A 25,338-nucleotide genomic window follows, 5' to 3' on the forward strand; every position below is an offset into this window, starting at 1 on the left:
CAGAATGAAGAGAAAACGGTTAACAGCATGATTGCATGCAAATTTCCCCCATCTTGAATTATCATAAGCAAACAGTGGAAGCCTGGACTAATAAAATCCCATCTGTGTTACTTCATATCGAGTTAGTATAGAGCTGCGATAATGAATTTTGTAATATCCCTCCGACAGACATCTCAATCAGACACTAATCCCGTGACTTTACTGCGGAATCACTCAACTTTCCAGCACCCAAACTGCTGCCGCTTGGCATAACCACGGCACCGCTCCGGGCCGAGGTGTGTGAGGTGTGTGAGCCGCTGTAGAGGGCTGCAGTGCGGGGCCTTCAAATCCGGATGATATGGGGCTCAAAGTTAACTGTCGAAAATAGCCTAGTAGGCCTATAGGCCTATCTTCCGTCATCCCAATATCATGAAATAGTCCACTGGACTATCGTACAGAGATTAGTGGGCCTACATGATTAGCCTATTAAGTCAACATGTGTATGCCTGTTTGTGGCTGTATTGTTTAAGAGGCTGTGTCTGGTTGAGTGGGAACATACGATTGTGACTAATAAGGAACAAAGTAACGTTTCAGTATTGTGATAATAAATCCATTCCCTTTATTTATTTATTTATTTTCAGAAGCCGTTTCCCAGATTGTGAAAAATGGACTCCCACTGCCGTAAACTTGCCTCAACTTGTGCACAAATAGGTGAGTATCGGTCTAAATCTGCATGGCGATTCTACCTCCACACCTCAATTACAAATCTCAACCTTGAAAGAAATTAAAGTTTCACTCTCTAACATTTGTATTTATTTATTTTTGGGGTTTTAGCAATATTATGTTCATGTCGTCGAATTGATACATATTTAAGCGCGCTCTTTCTCTTTGTATACCGCGGTCACTTCGCGTGACAGGTCCACCAGAATGAACCACGTAGCCTCTATTAGTGGGACCGGTAGACCGGTGGACCGGGGTTGAGCTACCGAGTTCTTTTGGAAAGATGAAAGACTTATACTGTCTTAGAAGGACCCCTGGTGGTGGGTGGTGGAAGTGCAGTGGTGCGCCACTGGACTGAAAGAGGCAGCAATCTCCAGTTTTAAATAATGTCAGTTCTGTACGATGATTATTAAAGCCTCTAGCAATATTCATCCAATCGTACTTTGTTGTTTAAGTATTCTTTATTTGACATAATGCCGAACTGTGGCCAAATAAGCCTATTGTTGGCTTGATGAAGATTACCAATCAATATTTGTATAATTATGTTTTCCTCAGAATATGTATCATATGACTTGCTATATGTTATGGTCCATATCAATATCAGATATTGTGAAACATGTTCAAGTAAATGTGTAAAACTGGAGGAAAGAAATCTGGAAATCTGGTACCCGTAAAGTAGCGCGTGTATGGTTTAGCCCGCTTTTAATGTAGCCTATTTAATGTAGCCTACCTGGGACCATCTGAATAAGGTTGGGCTTGATTTAATTTCTCTTGTAGTCACAAAATAACATCGAATCTTGTCTAAGTGCTAAATGCATCACCAGTTACTCTTCATTTAGGTCGTTCAGCCGTGCTCAGCGGTGCTAAGTGACAGCGGGTGGGGTGCACTTGTCTGCGTGTTGCTGCTGCTTGAACGAGGACACGTCGGATCGCTCATTGATTAACAATAATAAGATAAATAGAAAGACATAATTATATGAGGTGTGCAATGATGAGCCGACGAGGCTCGCGCGGAGTGAAGAGACTCTCGAGCGACCTGGTTATTGGCGATCTCTTCCCCACTGTTGTACAGCGGCGGTAATATATGCAGGCCTTGTTAGATTGACTCCAGGGAAAACTAAATGTATAATGAAAGCTTATTCGTGAGGTGGAATATACTAATGGAAGAATGTGATGTCCCCTTAATCCTATGTAAAAAGCCTTGTCGTCTCCTCTGTATTGACTGAATAGCTAATGAATGGGCCTCTATGGCGCAGTAAGCAGCAGCAGAGAGATAAAGCGTTCTAAAGGTAGAAATGAAGAGGAACCCAATAATCCACTGTGAATCTCTAATAGGCATGTATAGCAATAAATAATATCACTGAGCAATAAACATTCCCCTGACTTGCATATAATATAATAACACAAAGGTATTATTGTAATAACAATCACTTAGGCTACATTATTATCATAAGCATTATATATAATTGTTGTTGTTATTATTATTGTTATTATTACTAGGCATATTATTATTAATATTGTTATGATTATTGTTGTTGTTTTGTTATTATTGTTATTAATATTATATGATATACAATAATCATCAATATAATGTATACTCATAAAACAGAGAGGGGGCTTCAAGCGCGCAACATCCACCTGCCGGGGAGGGCACGCGAGTACAGGCGCGAGTAACGCACTAACTCGTGTAGGCTGAATGCACATCTTCAGTCCAGGAGTGAATATATTAACTTCCGGATACATGTGTACAGTCGGGTGGCTAAACACACAAGGCAATATAAGCAGCGTTGTTCTGTTATTACTCTATCTAACGGAGGAATAACCCCACCCGTGGTTTTGACAGCTCTCCCTCTCTCTCTCTCTCCCTCTCTCTCTCTCTCTCCCTCTCTCCCTCTCTCTCTCTTTCTCCCTCTCTCTCTCTCTCCCTCCCTCCATCTCGCCCTCCTTCCCCGGTCCACGGCTCCCCCATAAGACTGCAAATGAGGTGTATATCAAGGGCTTTCACGGGATTAGCTCGGTAACGTCTTAGTAGCGGCCGTATCCACGAGAAAGGGGAGGATAGATGCGTGATGATGACTAAATATTCAGCACTTTATAGACTATACTTGTATAGGGTGCACGACGCAACCATTCTATTTCAGAAAAAATGCTATTGAAATTGAAGTTAGCCTACTACTGTTATTATGAGTAGTATTATTGTTATGAATAATATTGTAATATTATAAGTATTATACATATGGCTAATAATTATAATATTAATAACTTAATAATTATAACAATAATAATGTTTCAAATTATCCAGGCTTATTTATATATGCGTACCATCCAGCTACAGACGTTATCTTCTATTTATATCAATGTCTCTCTTATGGAGATTAGGAAAATGTGTCTGGGTTTTCCGCTTGCAGTATAGCCTCCATAAAGGTGTATCCAAAACGGTGTCGCGGCCACCTGTGTCTGTCTCACCAAAAGGTACCCCTTGTAGACAATGCCTGTCCATTTTAGGCCATGCATTAGAAATGTTTACTTTGCGTTTAGGCGTCATGATCTTGAGGGAATTACTGGATATTCAAGGGATATCAACTCAAAGTCCTTAAAAGTCCCGTCTTCACAATTCTTAAGCAAATGAGAGTCTTATCAGATTAAAACCCACTACACAAGGACTATCTGGTAACCACCGAGAGGACCGATATAGGCCCAGTTAAGCACCGAGATAAAATACGTCATTAGCAGATTGAAACGGTCCAGAGTAAACCAAAGCCCTGAGTTTGTGTCTTGCTTGGTGACAAATTATGCTAAATGGGTAATTAACACTGCATTGTGTCGTTTGACTTCCGATGTGATTGATGTGGCAATTGATCATGTGGTGTGTACGACTCGAAATGGGTCCAGCTTGAAAATGACAACATCAATTATTATTGAAATTATTATAATTTTACGGGTCGACCGTATGTCGTCGCCGTGGTATGTACAGATAGCTGCTGATGTGCTCAGCTCCATCACTTGTGTGTGTTTCTCGAAAGGGCAGATGTGAAATAGGAATTACATGAATTAATTGAAATTGAAATTAACATTGAAATTATTTCAACTTGCTGTTTATACCTTTAGATCTAATATATTTTGAATGGGATAATTTTTCTTTTTCATGCCTTTGTATGTGTGTTTGTAGGCTATGTGTGAGACTATGCACACCACGTAAGTGTCAATAGAACTGGGGTGTGCTTATAAAAGGGCCCAATTTCATAACATCAAAGTGTAACCTGGATATTTGTGTGTTGTTTTTTTGTCTTGGGGGGCTGTAACAACGACCACCTGGTGCCGTCGCGAGCACACCATGCGCCCCATCTCTCTTTACATGCTTTTATTTGGAAGACAAATAAGCAGCAACCCCGCATAAACATATTGGCAGACATGTCTTGCTTTCTCTGCTCGCCGGTTGGCTGAGCGACTCGTCGTGTCCGCGTTGACGACCTGTCAGAATAGGGGCGGGCTCTCGGTGACGTCAAAGCCTTAGAGCGAGGATAGCCAGGGCGCAGGGAACAGCTGAGCGGCGCAGAGAGAGAGAGAGAGAGAGAGGGGGGGAGAGAGAGAGAGAGAGAGAGAGAGAGAGAGAGAGAGAGAGAGAGAGAGAGAGAGAGAGAGAGGGGTAGAGAGAGAGAGAGTGTGTGTGAGTGTGTGTGTCTCTGGATCTAATATCATCCCTACCTGTCCTTGTCACTCTGATACTCGGCGCTGCCAGCGGCATCACCACAGATATCTTATTCGCTCCTGCTTCAGTCCAAAAAGCGCCGTTGTTCGCCACCGACGCGAGAATAATGTCGGGTTTCTTTTAAGACATTTTAAAGCCGTTTGGTTTGTAGCCTACTGTACAAGGGTTGGTTTTTTAACTTCATTGGAGTCGCGAAGTTGGGGAACTTAATCTGCCTCTAACAACGAGCTGAGAGCGTTCTCCATGCATCTATGAACTCTATGAAGGATCCTTTGACTCTGGACCATCACCACCCTCACCACCACCACCACCACCACTCCGGGAATAAACTCGCGTCAACGCACCACACCGTCCACACGGCACTCGCCATGGCCTCCAGTCTGCAGCCGCTGCAGCGGTCTGTAGACGCCAAACACCGGTTAGAGGTGCACACGGTGTCGGACACGTCCAGTCCGGAGTCCGTAGGTAAGAATCATCTTTAGCGCGCTGGGCGATGCGGCGAGGGACTGGCGTTTTTATATGTTGATATCAAACAAAAGATGGACTCCGATCCACCCAGGGAGGTCGAGGCGACGGAAGTCATTATTTAACGCATGCAAATACTTATTGGACACATCAAACACGACAGAGGCTCCGCTTTTGTTTGACAAAGTGATTGCACGAAATAATTGCTGTGTGTGTGTGTGTGTGTGTGCTATGCTGCAACGCAACTCGACGCGGTAGATTTCATTGTTTAGATTGTTTAGTTTCGGGTGTGGTGAAGTTGTTTTTTTTGCTGTAGAAGTGAGTCGCGTTTTGTTTAATGTGTTTTAAGGTTGGACATTAAAATATTGTTGAAGTTGGTCCGATAGCGATACAATTGTAGAGTAACTTCTCTCCAAAAGTAGGCCATAGAAAATTACATATGGACCTTTGATGTCACCAGTAATAACATTATGTAATGTATTTTAAAATAAAATAGAATCATATATTTCATCCAGACTTAGAGAAACGGTATATTAATGAACTCAGTTTCTTTTCCATCCAGATCCATATCCAAAAATTGTGCAATTGTAACACCAAGACATGTTTGCCTTCCAAGTGACATTTAATCACAAAGTTACACCGCAGGTTCAGATTTCACTCTTTATCACTCCCTGGGAATACTTGGCGCGTAAAGTGTATAACCCAGACAACTGAATGATGTGTTTATCTCGTCCACAGAGAAAGAAAAGGGCCAGAGCAAAAACGACGACTCTTCAGATGACCCAAAGAAGAAGCGACAGCGGCGACAGAGGACTCACTTCACCAGCCAGCAGCTCCAGGAGCTGGAGGCCACGTTCCAGCGGAACCGCTACCCGGACATGTCCACGAGAGAGGAGATCGCCGTCTGGACCAACCTCACAGAGGCCCGCGTCAGGGTAAGCCCTCGGGAATAAATAAACACGCTTAATGTGTATCATTATGGGTGATTTGTGTCACTCTTATGGAACTCAGACAAGAGCGTGAATTATTACGCACGGAAATTATAACTTAACCCACAAATTACGCACCGCCACAACAATTTGGAAAACGATGCTGCGTTCGTGATTTCGTTGGTGTGAAGACTTACCGGATTGTTTTCAGAGGCCTCGACTACTATCAGGTCTCAAAACAATAGAGCTACTCGTAGCCTATGAAATTATGTATGTAGGCCTATCCATAACTGGCGCATATTTAAAAATATTATATAGCCTATATTCCTGCATTGAATACAAATTATGTAAAAAATAATAATAACAAAAACTCATATTGATTCAGGCTTTCACGATATGATTAAAACATACATTTTAAAGCATGTTATAGGCTACTTGCAAATCACACCTTGGCAAGTCTAATGCCCACTAATGATAGGCTACGGTGTTATAACCCTGTTGTCTAACTAATTAGGGCGCGATCAGTTGTTTTTAGAGACAAAAGCGTCATTACAGCTTAATAACCCTGTTAACGATCAGGGCTATTGACATTAGCTGTTGACAGATAGGCTACCAGTCGTGTTAGCCTCCTCCGTCCGTGTGAAAGAGGTGCAAAGCTTGTCTTTTGCGATTGTCGCCCCGGTGTTGTGTAATGAAGGCCGGCGTGGTTGTCCCTGCCCCTGTCCCTGCCCCTGCCCCCGTGGAAGGAGGAGGAGAAGGAGGAATACACATCGACAGACACCACATTAGGGTTAGGATGACAGCTAGGAACGCATGGATGTGTATTTGGATGTGTATTCAAGTAGAATCCATGCCGTTTGAGCCATTAACCATTTTTTAATGGTTAAAATCAAATAGTTTCATCACAAGTTACGCCGCGTTTTAGTCTGTACAGTGACTTTACAATAGCCATTTTTATCATATGAATTTACTGAAAAATAGACGATGATGAAAACAAGTCCTAACCATTGTTATATTCACGCAGCCTATATTAGATAGCTTTAAGATGCGTTTAGCAAATTATGTTAAATTGATCTGATATAGGCCTATATTATTTTTTATTTAAGGCATGACTTAGACTAGAATGCCACATCTAATGTATGGCAGACAACTAGGCTTTAGCCTTTAACAATACATCACTTACTTTTTGTTAATTGCATTGACCCACATAATTAGGCCTAAATACCTAGGCCTAGGCCTATTACTTTTTATGAAATAAAACAAAGAGTATATCATAATTGCGATATTCTTTAACAGTTTAACGGTTTTTTCATTAACATTTTGTTTTGGTCTGTGTTGTAGGTGTGGTTCAAGAACCGGCGAGCAAAATGGAGGAAAAGGGAAAGGAACCAGCAAGCCGAACTGTGCAAGAACGGCTTCGGTCCTCAGTTCAACGGACTTATGCAGCCCTACGAAGACATGTACCCCAGCTACACGTACAACAACTGGGCCGCTAAAGGGCTAACGTCGGCCTCCCTGTCGACCAAAAGCTTCCCCTTTTTCAATTCCATGAACGTCAACCCTTTGTCATCGCAGACGATGTTCTCCCCGCCGAACTCCATCTCCTCCATGAGCATGACCTCGAGCATGGTCCCGTCCTCGGTCACCGGAGTGCCCGGCTCGAGCCTCAACAGCCTCAATAACTTGAACAACCTCAGCAACCCCTCTCTGAATTCCGGGGTTCCCACGCCGTCCTGCCCCTACGCCCCTCCGACCCCTCCTTATGTGTATAGGGACACTTGTAACTCCAGTCTGGCGAGCCTGAGACTGAAAGCCAAGCAGCACTCGAGTTTTGGATACGCCACCGTGCAGAACCCGGGCTCTAATCTGAGTGCGTGCCAATACGCGGTGGATCGGCCTGTCTAAGACCCGGGAACACGCGACCCCCCTCCAGTCACATGAGGAACAAGAGACTACTTTCTTTTTTTTCTTCTTCTTTTTTCAAAAGGGCACTATAAAAGACTAAACCACTGAAACGAGCTAAACCGCGCCATGGAGTTTCAAACTTAAATGGAAGTAATTAGGCCATGTTTTTTTTTTTTGTTCTGCGCCGGCGAGTGCAGAATTTAGGATACTTTATTTTCTAAGCTTGTTTATTTGAAGGTTTTTTTTGGACGTTAATTGACTGAAAGGTTGTATATATATCTAAATATCATCTCCAGGTAATAGAGGCGAATGCTCGAGCTCTCCCTTCTTCTCAAAGTTCAATTTAACAACGCATGTGGAATCCCCTAAAGGAATAATGTTTTGCTTGCAAACAAGGGAATGTACATACTGAACGCACCAGTTGTGTGTTTCTAACATATTATAAATTTATTATTAAATGTCTGTGTGAATATCGATTTAGAGTAGCAATTCTGGTATAAAAAGACGCATCAAATGTTCCTGCGAAATTACATTGGTTTTGCTCTGTGTAGCCTATACTATTTGGTACGGAATTTTGTTTCGTTTTTTTTTTTCAACATCAAAAAAATAAACTATTGTGTTTTATTTAATGGAAGTAAATATGTTGTTCAAAACGTTTTGTTGAGGATTTTTGTGGTGAACCAAAGTGTTGATATACTTAGAGTAGAGTGTATAAGCAATGACATTCTGTCTGTTGGAGTTCGATTATATTAGCTACTAGGTCTACTAATCTATAGCGAAAACAATGCCCAACTCCAATACACATTCGAGTCGAGGGTGGAGATGTCCCGTCAGATTAAGTGCTGAATACATGTCTGCCATTTTAGCCAAGACCCCGGGTGATCAGTGGTGCTTGAAATAACACTGGAATCAACAAACACGGAGTGGGCCACCACAAAGGCACGAGCTCATTATCCTCAAAGATCATTATGAGACCGTGGACGGCTACTAAGAAGTCATGCCAGAAATAGTCAAAGAATGCGGACCATTGAAAGTTTAAGATGGGACTTTTATAATACTGGGTTATACAGGCTTAATTAATATACAATTGGTAAGAAGATATGATATAATTGTGTTTATGTATATTCCATATTGTTTTGGATTCGTGGGCAAACCTAAAAACAAATCGATTAGTCAAGCTGTAGAGTTATTAGTTTCCGTAAGATAGCCTCGTACTCCTTTTGAAACAACTTGTTGACAGAATATTTAATAACTGTGGTATTTCTAAACAATTCAAATAATAACGCCAACAATAAGTAACAATAATTGTGATTATGACAATAACTACACCGCTATAGCCTAATAACAATGTAATAACTTGGCTTAATAGTTTATTAAACATGTTTCAACTTGCTAAAGAAAAAAGAAAAAAGCCTATAGCGTACTAGGGTATTTGTTTTGACCTCACTGAGTAGATGGATAGTGAAACATATTTGATCCGCCATAGTTGTTCTTTACGGTCTGTGGTGGTCCGTCCTTAAACGGCATCAAAACAACGCCAAGGCGCAGAGAAAATGTAATTCACAAGTTTTTCACTCAAAATTTTCACAAATTCACAACAAACAAACACGCCGAGCTACCCTTCCAGGGGTGGGCCGAGGCGGGTACGTGTGATCTCACGGCCGCAGGGCAGAGCTCATTGTCGGGCGCAGATGACAATTGGAAGAGGTACCTCGGTTGGTCTTTGGTCACAATGGCTAACAAGGAAATCCACAGTCAAACGTTCAGCATAGATGTCGAGGGAAATACCTTCTGTTTGAAACGGAGTTGACTGTGTGGTGCGGGTCTGAGAGAGGCCTACCATTTCATAAGTCCAGCCGAGCTCTTTATTGTTCACCTGGTGATATGGGGCTATAATAATAATTATTATTTGAAAAACTGTTATTTGAAAGACAAAATACGTGTCCCGTCAAATGTGTCGGTTGTAGCCTAATTCCAAAGGGCCCATCTCTCCACGCATGCGTATAGGCTGCCTTATATCAGCCAACACTCAAAAGGAGAAAGTTTATGAGGTGGGGGGAAATAAAATGTAAAAAATAATAATAATGCCACAATTAAACAGAGTGTGTGAATTAAGCTAAAAGTTAAAAGTCCATACACTATGGATTCTGTCTCTTTGCAGGTATGCTTGAATGCACCCCGATTGCCGTCCCTTCGTAGCTAAATAAACTCATGGGTTTCAACTTTCGATGTTCTTCTAAATAGGCTGGGGGGCCATAAATTACCCATTTCAGATGCACAAGCTCCTGATGGAGTCAGTAACGTAAAGACATAACAGGGTGAAAGGGATAAGCCGTGTCAGTCGGCTGAATACGCAGTCTGCGCCTCAATACACATCCCAATCACCATGACGGGGCAGGCGACCTGAAGAGACAAGTCTGGAGGAAGAGAGACACACTCGCCAAGAAACCGCCTAAGACCTCACACTGTACCTCCACAGCTCTGTAGGCATGGATTCATGGTAAGACATCTTTTCAATGTACTCTATGAATGGGAAATTACATTAGAAATAGGTTTTAATTGTTGGTAGTGTTTTATTTTATTTTATATATATATATATATATATATATATATATATATATATATATATATAGATTTGCACTTATTGTAGGCCTATCCACATTATTCCAACATTGGTACATGTGTAGCCTAAAGCGTTGTGGCTTTTTGTGTTCTATTTATAAATTCATTTAGGCCTATGTATGTATTTGTATTAATTTAGGATATAAAAAAGTGTCATATTTGTGCATACTGCTGCTCATTTACTGCATGCCTCTTGCGAATTGATTTGCGTTTTAGTAGTTTCAGACGCTTCAGTCGGATTGCTTTGCTTGAGGTGGTATTTCATTCACAGAACGGGTAGACAGACATTCATCCAGCGTAAACTCTTTCTATGAAGACATTGTTATTTCAAGAGCTGATCTGACAATAACTCCACTACTATGACTTCAATAACAGCACCACCCAAGGTCTATTTTATAACCATCAACAACACCAGCAGGCCTATACTTGTATTCCTGCTATGTACTAGGCCAACAACTGTTAAAGTCATTATTAGTCTATAAACATTTTATGAAGAAATAGTTTTTCCACATATTGAGGGACAACCAAGTATTACTCGAAGCTGTTTGGCTGTGTGTCCCCATTGTGATGGTCATCTTCAATGACCCTAAGGTGACTGCATCAATTCAAAATTCGTCCAAGCATTTACGACCACATTTCTTAAGAAACATCTTATTTCCGATTGCTGTAGTGAAAGAGCACGGAGGTATCGCCAGTCACCTCTATCCTACCCACGGGAATTCACATTAAGCAAGTGGGCGCAAACAGCCGTGCACGTCTGGCTACTTCCAATCTAAATAATTAACACGCTCTCAATATTCATGTCATGATGCGCCAAACATGTCAGACATTTAGCCAATATGTTGTCTATTTGTTGTCCAATTACATACATCATTTACATGCACCTCTGGTCTACTGAATAGGTGCCACTGCAACCTTGTTATGCATGTGTGAAATTGGTGGGATGCGGTTTCTGAATCAAATGGACGCCTTTTCATCAAAATGAAATGGAAAAATAATAGCCTATCACACATGATCCATTGTTATTAATGTCCTATGGACTCTATAACAAATACAATTGTGTCATCAACAATGTCAGCAAACCCTTTTTATTTTCATATTAGCATTATAACCTAGAATCAATGACAGACATAGAGTAAATAAAAGAAACGCGTCTTTTTCAGTCGCTGACTTCAGCGTAATATTACTACGGTTGTGTATATGTGTATGATTCTCACATTGGACAATAGGCTATAGGTGCATTCGCGGCATAAGTAGGCCTACTCGAAACATGGACCAAGACAAATAATGCTTACTCTTTTAGTCTTGTGGTTATGCAACGCACTTCATTTTAAGGCAGCACAATTGTAGGAATATTGACATTACTGGGTGGAAGTGGCAGCATACCATACACATTATTTGCCTTGTTAACATGACGTACAATAGCGATCACAGTTTTGGTAGGTATATACGCTTTAGCCTATATGGAAACGGCCGTTCATTCAATGGGGCATAGCCTCCGTCTTCTTGTTTTTTTTCTCCCGATTTCATTTCAACCGTCAATGTTGTCATAAACCAAAGTTTACATTAATTAAACGCAAGCGTAAAGGTAATGTGACATTTAATTGAAGCTAAAACCCGTGAAGCAGGTTTGATTTCAGCAAGATGTGTACATTGAGCCATATCGCATAATATCATCAAGTTACTGTTGGTCAAACTGTTCCCATCCCCTTGTATCTGCAAAAGAGAGATGTTGCTATTTCGTGCAGATCAATGCTAATTATGCCTCATGGCCACACACACACACACACAGCGTGAAGTGTCTTTCCTCCTTCAGCAGTGCAGCCAGTTTCAGTTTGACCACTCTGGGTCAGTGGGGGTGGGCTCTCCACCAATCAGGACTCAGGGGCCGTAGCCTAAAGGTCACAGCAGGTGACCTCACACATTCCCGCCCTCACCTTCAGACAGAGGAGAAGGGAGGCCGAGGCTCTGTAACAAGATGCAGTACACATCCTTATATCCTCTCAACCACAGGGGCCCTAACCCTAACCCCCGGCACAACACACTAACCCTAACCCTAACCCACGGCACAACACACTAACCCTAACCCTAACCCACCGCACAATACACTGATTGGACACATTTTTCAGAAGCTATTATTCGATTTCAAAGCATGCTATGGTCAAAGAAGGTTTGGTTGATCTTTATCTGGTGGGTCCCAATGTTTGTGATGTTTGTGCCTGCATGTGTGTGTGTTACAGTCACAGGCTCACTCTTTGATGGTGGCTGTGTGTATAGTATATCATATATACATATATATGTGTGTGTGTGTGTGTGTGTGTGTGTGTGTGTGTGTGTGTGTGTGTGTGTGTGATGCTGAGACAGCTCCTCGGAGGATGGACGGACGGACGGACGGATGGATGGAATGTGAAAGCAGACAACCAGGGCAAATTTCGTGACATCACATCCTGCTCTGTGAAGGGTCATGAAAGGAGGCGGAAGACGAGAAAAGCCCTCCGTATCGGGGATGTCTCCAGGGCGAGCATGCTAGCGTGCTATAGCTTCACCCTTGAGCGTGTTCAAGGGATCGGTAGCGCACAGCTAATGGGCCCAGAATAGACAGACCTGATCCGTAGACGGACCGTTCACCAGATAAATAAACAAACGTATCAAAGAGTTGTCCATGCTTTCTTGTCTTGTCTGTCTTATCAGGGGGGTCCTGTGGGGTTTAGGCTACGTCACGTCAGGTTTTGAGGTATAGGGGAGGCTGGCGGAGGTAGGAATTGGAGGACGGTGCTCATCGTTATGCATGACTGTTTGTGTGTAGTACATAGGTGCTTGTGTGTAGTACATAGGTGTTTGTGTGTAGTACATAGGTGTTTGTGTGTAGTACATAGGTGCTTGTGTGTAGTACATAGGTGTTTGTGTGTAGTACATAGGTGCTTGATAGCGGAATACCTCCTTCCATGCACAACAATGAGCCCATCCTCCGATTTCTACCTCCACCAGCCTCCCCTGGCCAGCAGAGGGTGCACTGTGTCATTACAATGATTGATATGTGCTTTCTCAGTCATACTTGTTTGCTTTATGAGCTGTGACTATCTAATAGTGGTACCTATATGGCACCAATGGGCTACACACAAAAAACGCTCCTTCGACATGTTACACAGATTATCGATGTGCAGTACATCCATACATTTGTAACCTAGGTTGCTTTGATTGTTATAACAGAGTTCGTTATGATATGCATACAAACACTTATGAACTATTTCCCGTTGTTTGCCTCCAGAATGTGTTATTGTATACGGTTACCGTGGTTACTGAAGTCATAGGAGGGTTGCCGTTGACACTCTATCGGCCATACTAAGCCATAAACAAACCACCTAGGGTAGCCTACTGCTGTCTCTCTCTCACACACACACACACACACACTCTCACACGCACACACATGCACGTTCACACGCACACACACCGGCACGCACGCAGGTCCGTGTGCATACACACACACACACACACACACACACAAACACGTGCGCACACACACACACACTCACACACACACACACACACACACACACATACATATACCGACACACACACCCCACCTACCACTGTGTGTCTTGTTCTTCATGTCTCTTCACGTAACGCTGACAGCCAGGCCTGAGTTTTTCCTGTCAGCCTGACAGGCCTGAGTTTTCCCTCCGTCTCTGACTCATCCTGTTCAGACAGCCTCCGTTCACACACTCGGCCCCCGCGCCAGAGGCGGCGTCGGGCGGAGGCGGTGGCGTCTCTCAATGTTTTCATTTCTCTTGTCATCCACGGGATGTTTTAATTGGTGTTTACCTCCACCTGCCCCTCCCTGTCAGAGACCCAGCACGCCCAGGGAAGAGACCCTCCCAGGGGCTCCCTGTCTCCCAGGCCTGGGAGAAGGCAGCTATGCACCCCTTTGGATCCATGTTCAACCGTCTAAAGGTATTTGTAATGGGCGCAGCTTGCCACAAACTAATGATGATTTTCAAGGATTATTATATTATTATTATTATTATTATTATTATTCCTAATTGGTCTACTGAATAATAATAATTAATAATAATATTTTAAAAGTGATGGAATGTTGAATTGGATTCAATGATGGCATGTTACTTTATAACAACTCATGTCACCTCACCTAGAGGCTGTTGTGGGTATCACAGGTTGTCACCACAGTCTTGAAAGGTGCTCTATGTACATGCCCCAATTCCGATCTGTAAACTTGCTCCCTTGTTGCTCCTGACCATGTTGATTTGGCCATAGCAATCTGAAAAGTAATTAGTTATATGGCATAACTACACTAAGGCATAACTACACTAAGACGACCAGAGGGCCTATCTGAGTGTATGGCATAACTACACTTAGACGACTAGAGGGCCTACCTGAGTGTAGGTGATACATTTATTCTGTGGCCTACGCCTATCCAGCTCTTTAGCTCAGAAAAGGAACTGAACAAGTGCAGAGGGAAGGTAAGGACCTATTGTGTTGGAACCCAGCCCTGCAGGGACTGAACCAGGCCAGAGGGAAGGTAAGGACCTATTGTGTTGGAACCCAGCCCTGCAGCGACTCACATGCTCAAGCCTTTCTGTCACAGATGGTAGGAACCCAGTGAGGGGTGCTATAGGAAATCCACTAAGGAATATTGATCTCTCTCTCTCTCTTTCTCCTCCCTCTTTCTCTCTCCCCCCTCTCTCTCTCCAACCACCTCTCTCTCTCCCACCACCCCTCTCTCTCTCCCACCACCTCTCTCTCTCCCCTCTCAATCTCTCTCTTTCAGCCCCCCCCCCTCTCTCTGCCTGTTCTCCACAGGGTATGAACTTCCACAGAGCGACACAGAGCCAGAGACACAAAGCTACTGGGATCATCCTCTGCCTGTCACGTGAAAGTAGACAGCATAGTCATATACCTTACATTAGTGTAATAATGCATAGTCATATACCTTGATTGATTGATTATATGTTTATTTCAAATATGTGCAAAACAAGATAAAGCAACAATAATTAATATAACAAAACAAAAACAAACATGTTTTTCATGTTTCTTTTCTTCTTTTTTTTCTTTTCTTTCTTTCTTCCTTTTTTCACATAATCGAAAAGGAGTGGGAAGAAGTATAACTTATTCAATCCCACCCCTTCTCCATAAATCATAAAGATGCTTCCTGTTCTATTTAATAAAATCTCATTATATATACAAATGCTGTGTACCCAAAATATTATACAAATATCGTATTTACATACTTAATTATATAAAAATAAATAAAACAAAGCAAAGAATAAAAATGTAGGAACCCAAATGATAAATGATAAATGATAATAAATAAACACCAACCCGTGTAAACACCATGTGATGTGATGTGATGACCTTATTTTAAACTGGATTATGTTTGGACATTGCTTTAACTCCACATTCAAACTGTTCCATAGCTTCACTCCACAGACTGATATACTGTATAACCCTTTCCTGGTGGTACGAATACTGTGTGTTTTTAAATTAAAAATTCCCCTTAAATTATAACCCCCCCTCTCAATCACTCTACATTTTTTTTGTATTTCCTGGTAGTAGGTTATTTTAAGCTTTAAACATTAATTGTGCTGTTTGGTATGTAACAATATCTGTACATTTTTGTAATTTTGACTGTAAGAATAATGGGTTAGTGTGTTCCAGATATCCAACATTGTGAATTATCCGCATTGCTCTTTTTTGGAGAATAAGTGAATGTATTGAACTTTTGTAGTTATTGTCCCAGACCTCCACAAAGTCATTTAAATATGGTAAAACTAGTGAAGAGAATGTGGAGTGATATCTGATCCAGAACCTGCTTTGCTTCGTTTATTACTGAAATGCTTTTTGACAGTTTAGTTTGTACATGCTTAATGTGTGATTTCCAGCTGATTCTGTCATCTATAATTACTCCAATAAATGTATTTTCGTAAACTCTTTCAATCTCCACTACATCTATTTGTAGTTGTACATGTGTATTCATTTTGCAATGACCAACTATCATTATTTTTGTCTTACTCAAGTTTAATGATAATTTGTTTCTATCAAACCATATTTTTAATTTACCCATTTCTGTAGTGATGTCCTCTAGTAGTTGTTTTAAATGATCCCCAGAACAGAAAATATTTGTGTCATCTGCAAATAATACCATCTTCAGTAGCGTTAATACTTACCTAAGTCATTGATATACAGAATGAACAGTTTTGGGCCCAACACTGACCCCTGGGGGACGCCACAAGCACTGTCCAAACATGTTGAGCAGAAGTTACTCATCTTCACAAACTGTTGTCTCTTACTTACGGTAAATAACTTTTAAACCAATGTAATACTAGTCCCCTGATACCATTTCTTTCCAGTTTATTGATTAATATGTCATGGTTGATTGTGTCAAAAGCTTGTTTTAGATCAATGAATATTTCCTCAATTGATTCTATTATTGCCAATGATGTTGATCTTTTTTTATCTGAATCCATATTGACTGTCTGTAAGTAATGTGTGCTTTTCAAAAAATGTGTCCAGTCTGTTGTTAAAGAGCTTTTCTAATATTTTGGAGAATTGTAGAAGTAAAGAGACAGGTCTGTAGTTTGTGAAATGGTGTTTGCTCCGAGTTTTATACAGAGGTATGACTTAAGCTATTTTCGAAATAAACCGGTTTGGAACAGTTGTATTTTAATGGTTTAGAAATTCCCTCTTTTTTTTTTTTTTTTACGATATCCAATATTTCTTTCTCATCCACTGCTGTGAGAAACATTGAGTTGGGATTTCTCTCTACTAATTTATCCAGATTTTCTTTCTTTTCTTTTTATATATTTTGTGTTTCTCTTCTGCCTCTTTAGTTATCTGCCTTATGAAATCTCTGTAAAGTGTATTTTTCTTTTTACATGCATTTTGTAATCCCTTGGTAATCCATGGACAATTTGTATATTTTAGTTTTCTACAAAAAAAATGTATTGGGCAAATTTTTATAATAATAATCATTTGTATTATTATTTAATTTTATTTTATTTTATGTTACATCAGTCTAATAATGTATAGTCATATGTTACATTTGTCTAATTGATTTGATTGGATTAGATTTTTATTAGGAATTAACATAGAATCATTTAAGCATCAAGTAATGTCCAGAGGATAGCACTTAAAAGCATTATTTAAAACACTTATTTGTCTCTGACACCCCTGGTCCCTGACACCCCTGGTCCCTGACACCCCTGGTCCCTGACACCCCTGGTCCCTGACACCCCTGGTCCCTGACACCCCTGGTCTCTGACACCCCTGGTCCCTGACACCCCTGGTCCCTGACACCCCTGGTCCCTGACACCCCTGCTCCCTGACACCCCTGGTCTCTGACACCCCTGGTCCCTGACACCCCTGCTCCCTGACACCCCTGCTCCCTGACACCCCTGGTCCCTGACACCCCTGGTCCCTGACACCCCTGGTCCCTGACACCCCTGGTCCCTGACACCCCTGGCCCCTGACACCCCTGGTCTCTGACACCCCTGGTCCCTGACACCCCTGGTCCCTGACACCCCTGGTCCCTGACACCCCTGATCCCTGACACCCCTGGTCCCTGACACCCCTGGTCTCTGACACCCCTGGTCCCTGACACCCCTGGTCCCTGACACCCCTGGTCTCTGACACCCCTGGTCCCTGACACCCCTGGTCTCTGACACCCCTGGTCCCTGACACCCCTGGTCCCTGACACCCCTGGTCCCTGACACCCCTGGTCCCTGACACCCCTGGTCTCTGACACCCCTGGTCCCTGACACCCCTGGTCTCTGACACCCCTGGTCCTTGACACCCCTGGTCTCTGACACCCCTGGTCTCTGACACCCCTGGTCTCTGACACCCCTGGTCTCTGACACCCCTGGTCTCTGACACCCCTGGTCCCTGACACCCCTGGTCCCTGACACCCCTGGTCCCTGACACCCCTGGTCCCTGACACCCCTGGTCTCTGACACCCCTGGTCCCTGACACCCCTGGTCCCTGACACCCCTGATCCTTGACACCCCTGGTCCCTGACACCCCTGGTCCCTGACACCCCTGGTCCCTGACACCCCTGGTCTCTGACACCCCTGGTCCCTGACACCCCTGATCCTTGACACTCCTGGTCCCTGACACCCCTGCTCCCTGACACCCCTGGTCCCTGACACCCCTGCTCCCTGACACCCCTGGTCCCTGACACCCCTGATCCTTGACACTCCTGGTCCCTGACACCCCTGCTCCCTGACACCCCTGGTCCCTGACACCCCTGCTCCCTGACACCCCTGGTCCCTGACACCCCTGGTCAGCAATCAGTCTCGACCCTGAACACAGCGGCCTCTCTTATTGTTTGATTGTTTGCTGTGAAATCGCACAGGACATAATAAGGTACCTGAGGACGTACTGGTTGAGACTACTAAGCATGTTCCCTGCTGTTCGTATGCCCCCCCAGCCCCCCCACCCCCCACCCCACCCTCCTCTAGTGAAAAGCAATCTGCCACACATTCTCCGTTTCAACAACCCCCCCCCCCCCCATCATTACCGGCCACGGCGGGAGACCTGTGGTGCACGGTGCGGTAATCCCAGCTGGAAGGCGGAGCGGTCTCATTGTCATTAACAGAATGGCTGGAATGGTAAGACAAGACACACACACATACACACACACACACACACACATACACACACACACACACACACACACACACACATACACACACACACACACACACACACACACTCACACACACACACACACACACACACACACACACACACACACACACACTGTGACCCACACACAGGACTGGATGTGACAGACTCTACTACAGGTTTTTTAAAAGGTTTTGGCTCCCTGCAGGAGAGATAGTGTACAGGCCTACGCTGTGCCAAATCAGGTAATACCATCGTCCATGTAACATCTACCTGTTTAATAGTAGAACAGTCGCTGTTCCAGTTCACAAACTAGTTTAATATATTAATATTAATAATAATATTAATTGCTAGACCAATGTGTAGGTTGTGTTTGTTGCTAACCCTTCACTTCATCCTCTTTCAGGAAAATCATCACAGTCTGGCAGAAGCATTTGTCAATGTCACTTTGAGACATTATCAAGAAGTGGCCCTTGATACTGCCACGGGTAGTACTATAGACTATAGTTTACACTTATAGTAGTCATATAGTGAATTTTATTTATTGGCACTTTGGAATATAAACAACATAATAATAAATAATTTCCCCCAGCGTTTTATATGTGGACATACACACATGTAGCCTCTAGATGGCAGCAGATGTAATCAAAACAATTAACATAATGAATGATGATTTGAAAAGTGTACAGACACAATTTCTGTGTCTTCGAACCAAATAAAATTAAAAAAAATTAAAAAAAATCCAAGCCACAATTCCGTGCCACAAACACACTCCCCCTGGATGGAAACGTGTAGCTGTAACAACAAGACCTCGGAATATCATAATGAGAGGACATTTTCTTCATCTTTTTTGACTACAGAATGTGGAACATCGCTTTCACATATATAGTGTAGACATTAACATAGTGCTGCTGAAGTTAATTAATATGAGGTCCTTTAAGAAAATTAAACAATACTGCGCAGAGAAGAGCTGAGGAACGTCACTTTGCTGAAGTGAGACTTAAAAGCTAAACGGCGTGTTATAAGATCAAACTGAAGAAGACAACAAATACCGAGGTGAGAGAGACTCAACAATGAAAAATAATGATAGCCTTTCCTGTCTGTATAAAAAGTTCCTTTTGATCTATATTTCCATGATTTTGTGGAACATTGTGACATATTTCATATGAATGGTGTCATTTATAAATGGTATATAGATTATTTTTAAAAACATGTTCTGAAAACGACAAAGCTAAGGATAAAGGGGTTAAGCTACTGATTTCTGAAATAACGTTTGTGTCTGTCCTCAGCTATGGCTTCCTCCAAGATTGTCCTGTCTGAGGAGCAGTTCCAGTGCCTGGATGTGTTCACTAATCCAGTCTCCATCCCCTGTGGAGACAACTTCTGCATGGCCTGTATCAGTGGATACTGGGATAGCACTGACCGGTACCAGTGTCCAATGTGTAATGAACATTATGACACGAGACCTAAGCTTCAAATCAACACTTTCATTGCCGAAATGGTAGCTCAGCTGGAGAAGTTATCTCTGGTTGAAGTCACACCCATCACCCCAGAGCAACCCCTGGCCAAACCTGGAGAAGTGGCCTGTGACATCTGCTCAGAGAGGAAGCTCAAAGCCTTAAAGTCCTGCCTGGTGTGTCTGGCCTCCTACTGTGAGACTCACCTTGAACCTCATCAGAGAGTAGCTTCTTTCAAGAGACACAAGCTGATCGACCCTGTGGAGAACCTGGAGGACAGGGTGTGTAAAAAGCATGAGAGACCCCTGGAGCTGTTCTGTAGGAGTGATAATACATATGTATGTCAGTTCTGCAGTGAGTTAAGGGTGAGTGAGTTATGGGTCACCAGACTGTCCCCTTTGAAATAGAGTTTAAAGAGAGGAAGGTCCAGCTGGTGATTACAAAGATTACCATGCAGAAGATGATTCAGGTCCGACATCAGAAGATTTTGCAGGTCAAACGCACCGTAGAGCAGAGCAAAAGTGATGCAGAGAGATTGACGGCATACAGTGTGCAGATCTTCACTGATCTGGTGAGTGCCATTGAGAGAAGCCAGTCAGAGGTCATCAAGGTGATCGAGGGGAAGCAGAAAGTAGCAGAGAGGCAGGCCAAAGGGCTCATTGAGGAGATGGAGAGGGAAATCACTGAGCTACAGAGGAGAAGCACTGAGATGGAGCCGCTCTCACACATTGAGGACCACCTCCACCTCCTCCAGAGCTCCCAATCACTCTGCACCCTCCCGAAATCCAAGGACTGGTCTACGGTCAAGGTTGACAGTGGTCTGTGTGTGGACACTGTGAGGATGGCTGTGTAGGAAGAGCTGGAGAAGCTGAAACGTGGAACTGACCTGGTGAAGATGCAGCAGTGTGTGGTGGATGTGATTCTGAACCCTGGTGAAGCACATCCTAATCTGATCCTGTCTGAAGATGGGAAACAAGTGAGACTGAGAGAGAATTTCCCTGACAACCTACAGTGGTTTGACAGTGCTGCCAGTGTTCTAGGAAAGAAAGGGTTCACAGAGAGATTCTACTTTGAGGTGCAGGTGAAGGAGAAGACTAGGTGGGTTTCAGGAGTTACTAGCAACAGAAAGAGAAGTAGAAGTAATAATATGTATAGGCAAGCTGTGTTAGGAGTACAGTGGCCAACACAGAGTACAACACAGAGTACAACACAGAGTACAACACCGAGTCCTCAGCATGGACTGTGGACTGTGGGACTGTGGGACTGTGGGATGGTGGTCAGTACCGCGCTCATTCTCGTCTTGATGTGGTGCTCAGCCTGAAGGAGAAACCTCAGAGGGTGGGGGTGTATGTGGATTACAAGAAGGGCAAGGTCTCCTTTTACGATGTGGAGGCCAGGTCTCTCATCTACTCTTTCACTGGCTGCACCTTCAGCAAGCACCTCTACCCATGCTTCAATACAGGAGGTAGTGCCTACGATCACAACTCTGCCCCTCTCATCATCTGCCCTGTCACTGTCAGTCACTCCAACCTGCTCCCTCTCAGTAGACCTTAGGGTTGATCATACAGGAGGGTTTGAGTCGTAGCTTGTACCTGTTCCTCCTCTCTCGGCTCTAACTGACAGTCACCTCCCCTAGGGATGTCTCATGTAACACTGACCCTGACCAATCTCCCCCTCACTGCCCCACTGCTGTCTACGGGGATGCTTATCTCTGCTTAAACCGTCAGAAAGAAGGGGCAGGAAGACTTGGAAACACTGAGCTGAATCATATCTGATAACTTAGATGTGTGTATGAATGAAGAAATCAATTGACAGGTGGATTGTAAGTTAATGAATATAATCTATATAGTACAGTTGTGTTGTACAGTATATGCATGTTTTGCTCATCCAAGTCCAATTATGACTTTCTAATTTATGAAACATCCAACATGGAACTGGGCGTAAGAGCATTAAAAAAATGTTATCTTGTAAAAAGAATTATAAAATAAAAGTACCCCCAAAAATGTACCACATATTGTGTGTTGTGTGAGTGTGTGTCCTGATGTTTCCATAGTAGAATCTAACACTGTTATGTTAACCTGACCTATTTCTAACATGCCATAAGACCATGACAGCTTCTTATTGTAAACCAAAGGAAATATATACAGTACTTCTATAATTGTAGATGCAGACTAGGAGACCAGAGGATGCTTGGGGTGACAAACGTTCATGGGAACATGTTAACTGTTTTTGAAAAATTCTACACTTTTCCCCAAAACAAAAGAGAAAAACAGTCAATGTGCTTCTGCCCAGCTCTGGAACGCGGTGTCTTGCGATGGCCAAAGGAGCGATGGTTTGATCTGTATTCTTCCAATTTATCTGGTATACCGGTGGTTAATGAAGTGGAAAGGTCAGAGAAAATGTCTTTTATCCTCTTTAAACCCCTACATTATCTAGCCCCTTCCCCACACCACTGCGCCGTGACACCACCTGGTGTCCCTCTGGTCGGTGCAATGACCAGAAATGATCGCAGACATTTAACTTTGTTCACTCACACATCAGATCACACACTCTCTCTCTTATTGAAAATGTCCGCCCCTTTATTCCTAAAACGTAACTGAAGAGTTGATTTATTGCATGTGGCATCATCTGCAGCAGGTACGGTGTAGTTGACTGTTGTGTGATAGAATGGGAGCGATGTATTATGAATCCTATTTGTTTTGGTGACTGCTTTTAGTGCAACTGAGACACCGAGATTGTTTCTGACCCTCTGAAGTGCATTGCTGCCATCACACTACTAGATGGCGCTCTATTGGAGGAATAAGAAAGCCTACTCACTCTATTCAGGCCCTTCCATCTATTGGCCAAAACAATATTAGTATTATTTCACCCGCTTTTAGCGCATTCCTTATACAGCCTTGCCATAATGGAATTGAATAGACACCGCCGACCTTGCCCCCCCCCACACACCCACCCACACACACACACCCACCCACACACACACACACACACACACACACACACACACACACACACACACACACACACACACACACACACACACACACACACACACACACGCACACACACACACACACACACACACACACACACACACACACACACACACACACACACACACACACACACACACACATTTAAGAGTTCATAAAAAAAACCTTGCTGTTACATTTACACTATGTGACAGGACTCCCAGAGGCAACTCTATCTACGCCTAAGTGCAACACATCCATCCATAGTTCCTCTCAGTGGCTTTATTTAAAACATCTCAGCGGAAGTTTATTTTAAGATTTTCAAATAGTCTAAGCAGCACTCAGAAAGTTGCCATTCACAGTAGATTGTTTCAATATAATATGTTTGGCCTGTTTTAGGAATGTTATGAGGCTTTCATTCCTATAGTGTTTGATTTTTTGGGAAGGTACACACAAAACAGAAATGCATAAAGAGAAAGGAGAGAATTCGAGAGATGTATAAAGCATTGCCATGTTACTGCTGAAGGGGAAGTGTATACGTTGGAGGGGAGTAAGTCATGTCCATATGATTCTCTGAGGGTACTTGAATCCTTCAGATGAGTGTCAATGTTTTTGCACGCTTGGGAGAAGCTCTCTCTCTCTCTCTCTCTCTCTCTCTCTCTCTCTCTCTCTCTCGAATGTCCACCATCCGAATGTCTCTCCCAGCCTTTTATCCTCCCTCCAGTAGTTCGCAATATGCTAGAGTAAACACATTTCAAGGTGCTGAAGAGCAAGGAGCATATAGCTAACGTCTCCTTCTCTTTCATTTATTCTCACTGGTAGACTGGTCATTTCTGATGAACTGAGCATTAGTAGTTCACTCAAAGATTGTGGCCTTTGGGTTTTCCACACAACACTGACCTCTCCCGTGATTTCTGGGTCTGCTCTGACCAAGAGGAACATCTTATACAGAGAGGAAAACAGGAAGGTGCTGTCAATATTTTTGATTCAAGATTCAACTTTATTGTCATTGCAGAGTATACAAGTAGCCTACTATACAAAGAAATGCAGTTTAGCATCTAATCAGAAGTGCAAATCGTAAAAAAAACAAATAAAAAAAAACATGACAACGATAGTGATAGGTACGGAAAGGCATGTACGGTAGTTTAGAGGTATATACAGTTATGAGCTATGTACAGTCAAGGTAGCTTATACAGTGTGGTAGCTTATGTACAGTAAGTAATGCGCAGATGTATAAAATAAGCTATATCAAAAAGGCATGGTCAATGTGCAATATACAGTCGTGCAAATGTAGTATTGTAAACATCAGTAGTGCAAAGGTTGAAGAGTGAAGGTTGAACCAGTGTTGAACTTTATCTCTCTCCAATCCAATCCAGTGCTGTATAATCATGCATCCCTGAGTGTCAACATATCTTTTTATTTATTTATGTATTGGTCATTCACTGTTGAATTAGAGTTAAGGCTTAAGACTAGTCTTCTCAGTGTGCCACACTGTGTCCTGGAAGAACAACACAGTAGCCACCATCAAGAAGGCACAACAGCGGCTCTACTTCCTGAGAGTCCTCAGGAAGGAACACAACAAGCAGGAGATACTGGTGGCCTTCTACCGCGGCGCAGTGGAGAGCATCCTCACCTACGGCATCTGCAACTGGTTCTCCAGCTGCACAACCGCGGAGAGAAATGCGCTACAGAGAGTCGTGAGAATAGCCCAGAAGATCACCGGCGCCCCCCTCCCCTCTCTGGAAGAGCTGTACAACACACGCTGTCTCAGGAAGGCCTCTAAGATCTCCAGAGACCCAACCCACCCTGGGTACGAACACTTTGCCCGGCTGCCCTCGAAAAGGCGGTACAGGACCATGGCCGCAAGGACAAACAGACTGAAGCACAGCTTCTACCCCAGGGCCATCCAGGCCCTGAACACAGCAAAGACCTAGGTTCTGGGC

The 25,338-nt window shown here is 43.1% G+C and overlaps 2 protein-coding genes across 3 annotated transcripts; both read left to right on the forward strand.

Annotated features, from left to right (window-relative positions):
• Positions 1–644: 644 nt before the first annotated feature.
• On the forward strand, positions 645–7,707 carry pitx2 (paired-like homeodomain 2; the record flags this gene model as incomplete). Of its 2 annotated transcripts, none has more annotated exons than XM_080527753.1 (3): positions 645–690; positions 5,612–5,808; positions 7,144–7,707. In XM_080527753.1, 3 exons carry the CDS (start codon positions 645–647, stop codon positions 7,705–7,707), a joined length of 807 nt encoding a protein of 268 aa, XP_080383879.1. The 2 variants fall into 2 exon arrangements, with proteins under 2 accessions (XP_080383879.1, XP_080383878.1); XM_080527752.1 differs by lacking the exon at positions 645–690 and adding an exon at positions 4,660–4,873.
• Positions 7,708–20,257: 12,550 nt separating this feature from the next.
• LOC308153777 (E3 ubiquitin-protein ligase TRIM21-like) lies at positions 20,258–21,977 on the forward strand (the record flags this gene model as incomplete). The annotated part of the gene is made up of 4 exons (XM_080526969.1): positions 20,258–20,704; positions 20,812–21,231; positions 21,277–21,521; positions 21,596–21,977. 4 exons carry the CDS (start codon positions 20,258–20,260, stop codon positions 21,975–21,977), a joined length of 1,494 nt encoding a protein of 497 aa, XP_080383095.1.
• Between the last annotated feature and the right edge of the window lie 3,361 nt (positions 21,978–25,338).

This window comes from Nansenia antarctica (assembly GCF_963989245.1).
Source record: "Nansenia antarctica genome assembly, chromosome: 3".
In the NCBI taxonomy this organism is placed as follows: Eukaryota; Metazoa; Chordata; class Actinopteri; order Argentiniformes; family Microstomatidae; genus Nansenia; species Nansenia antarctica.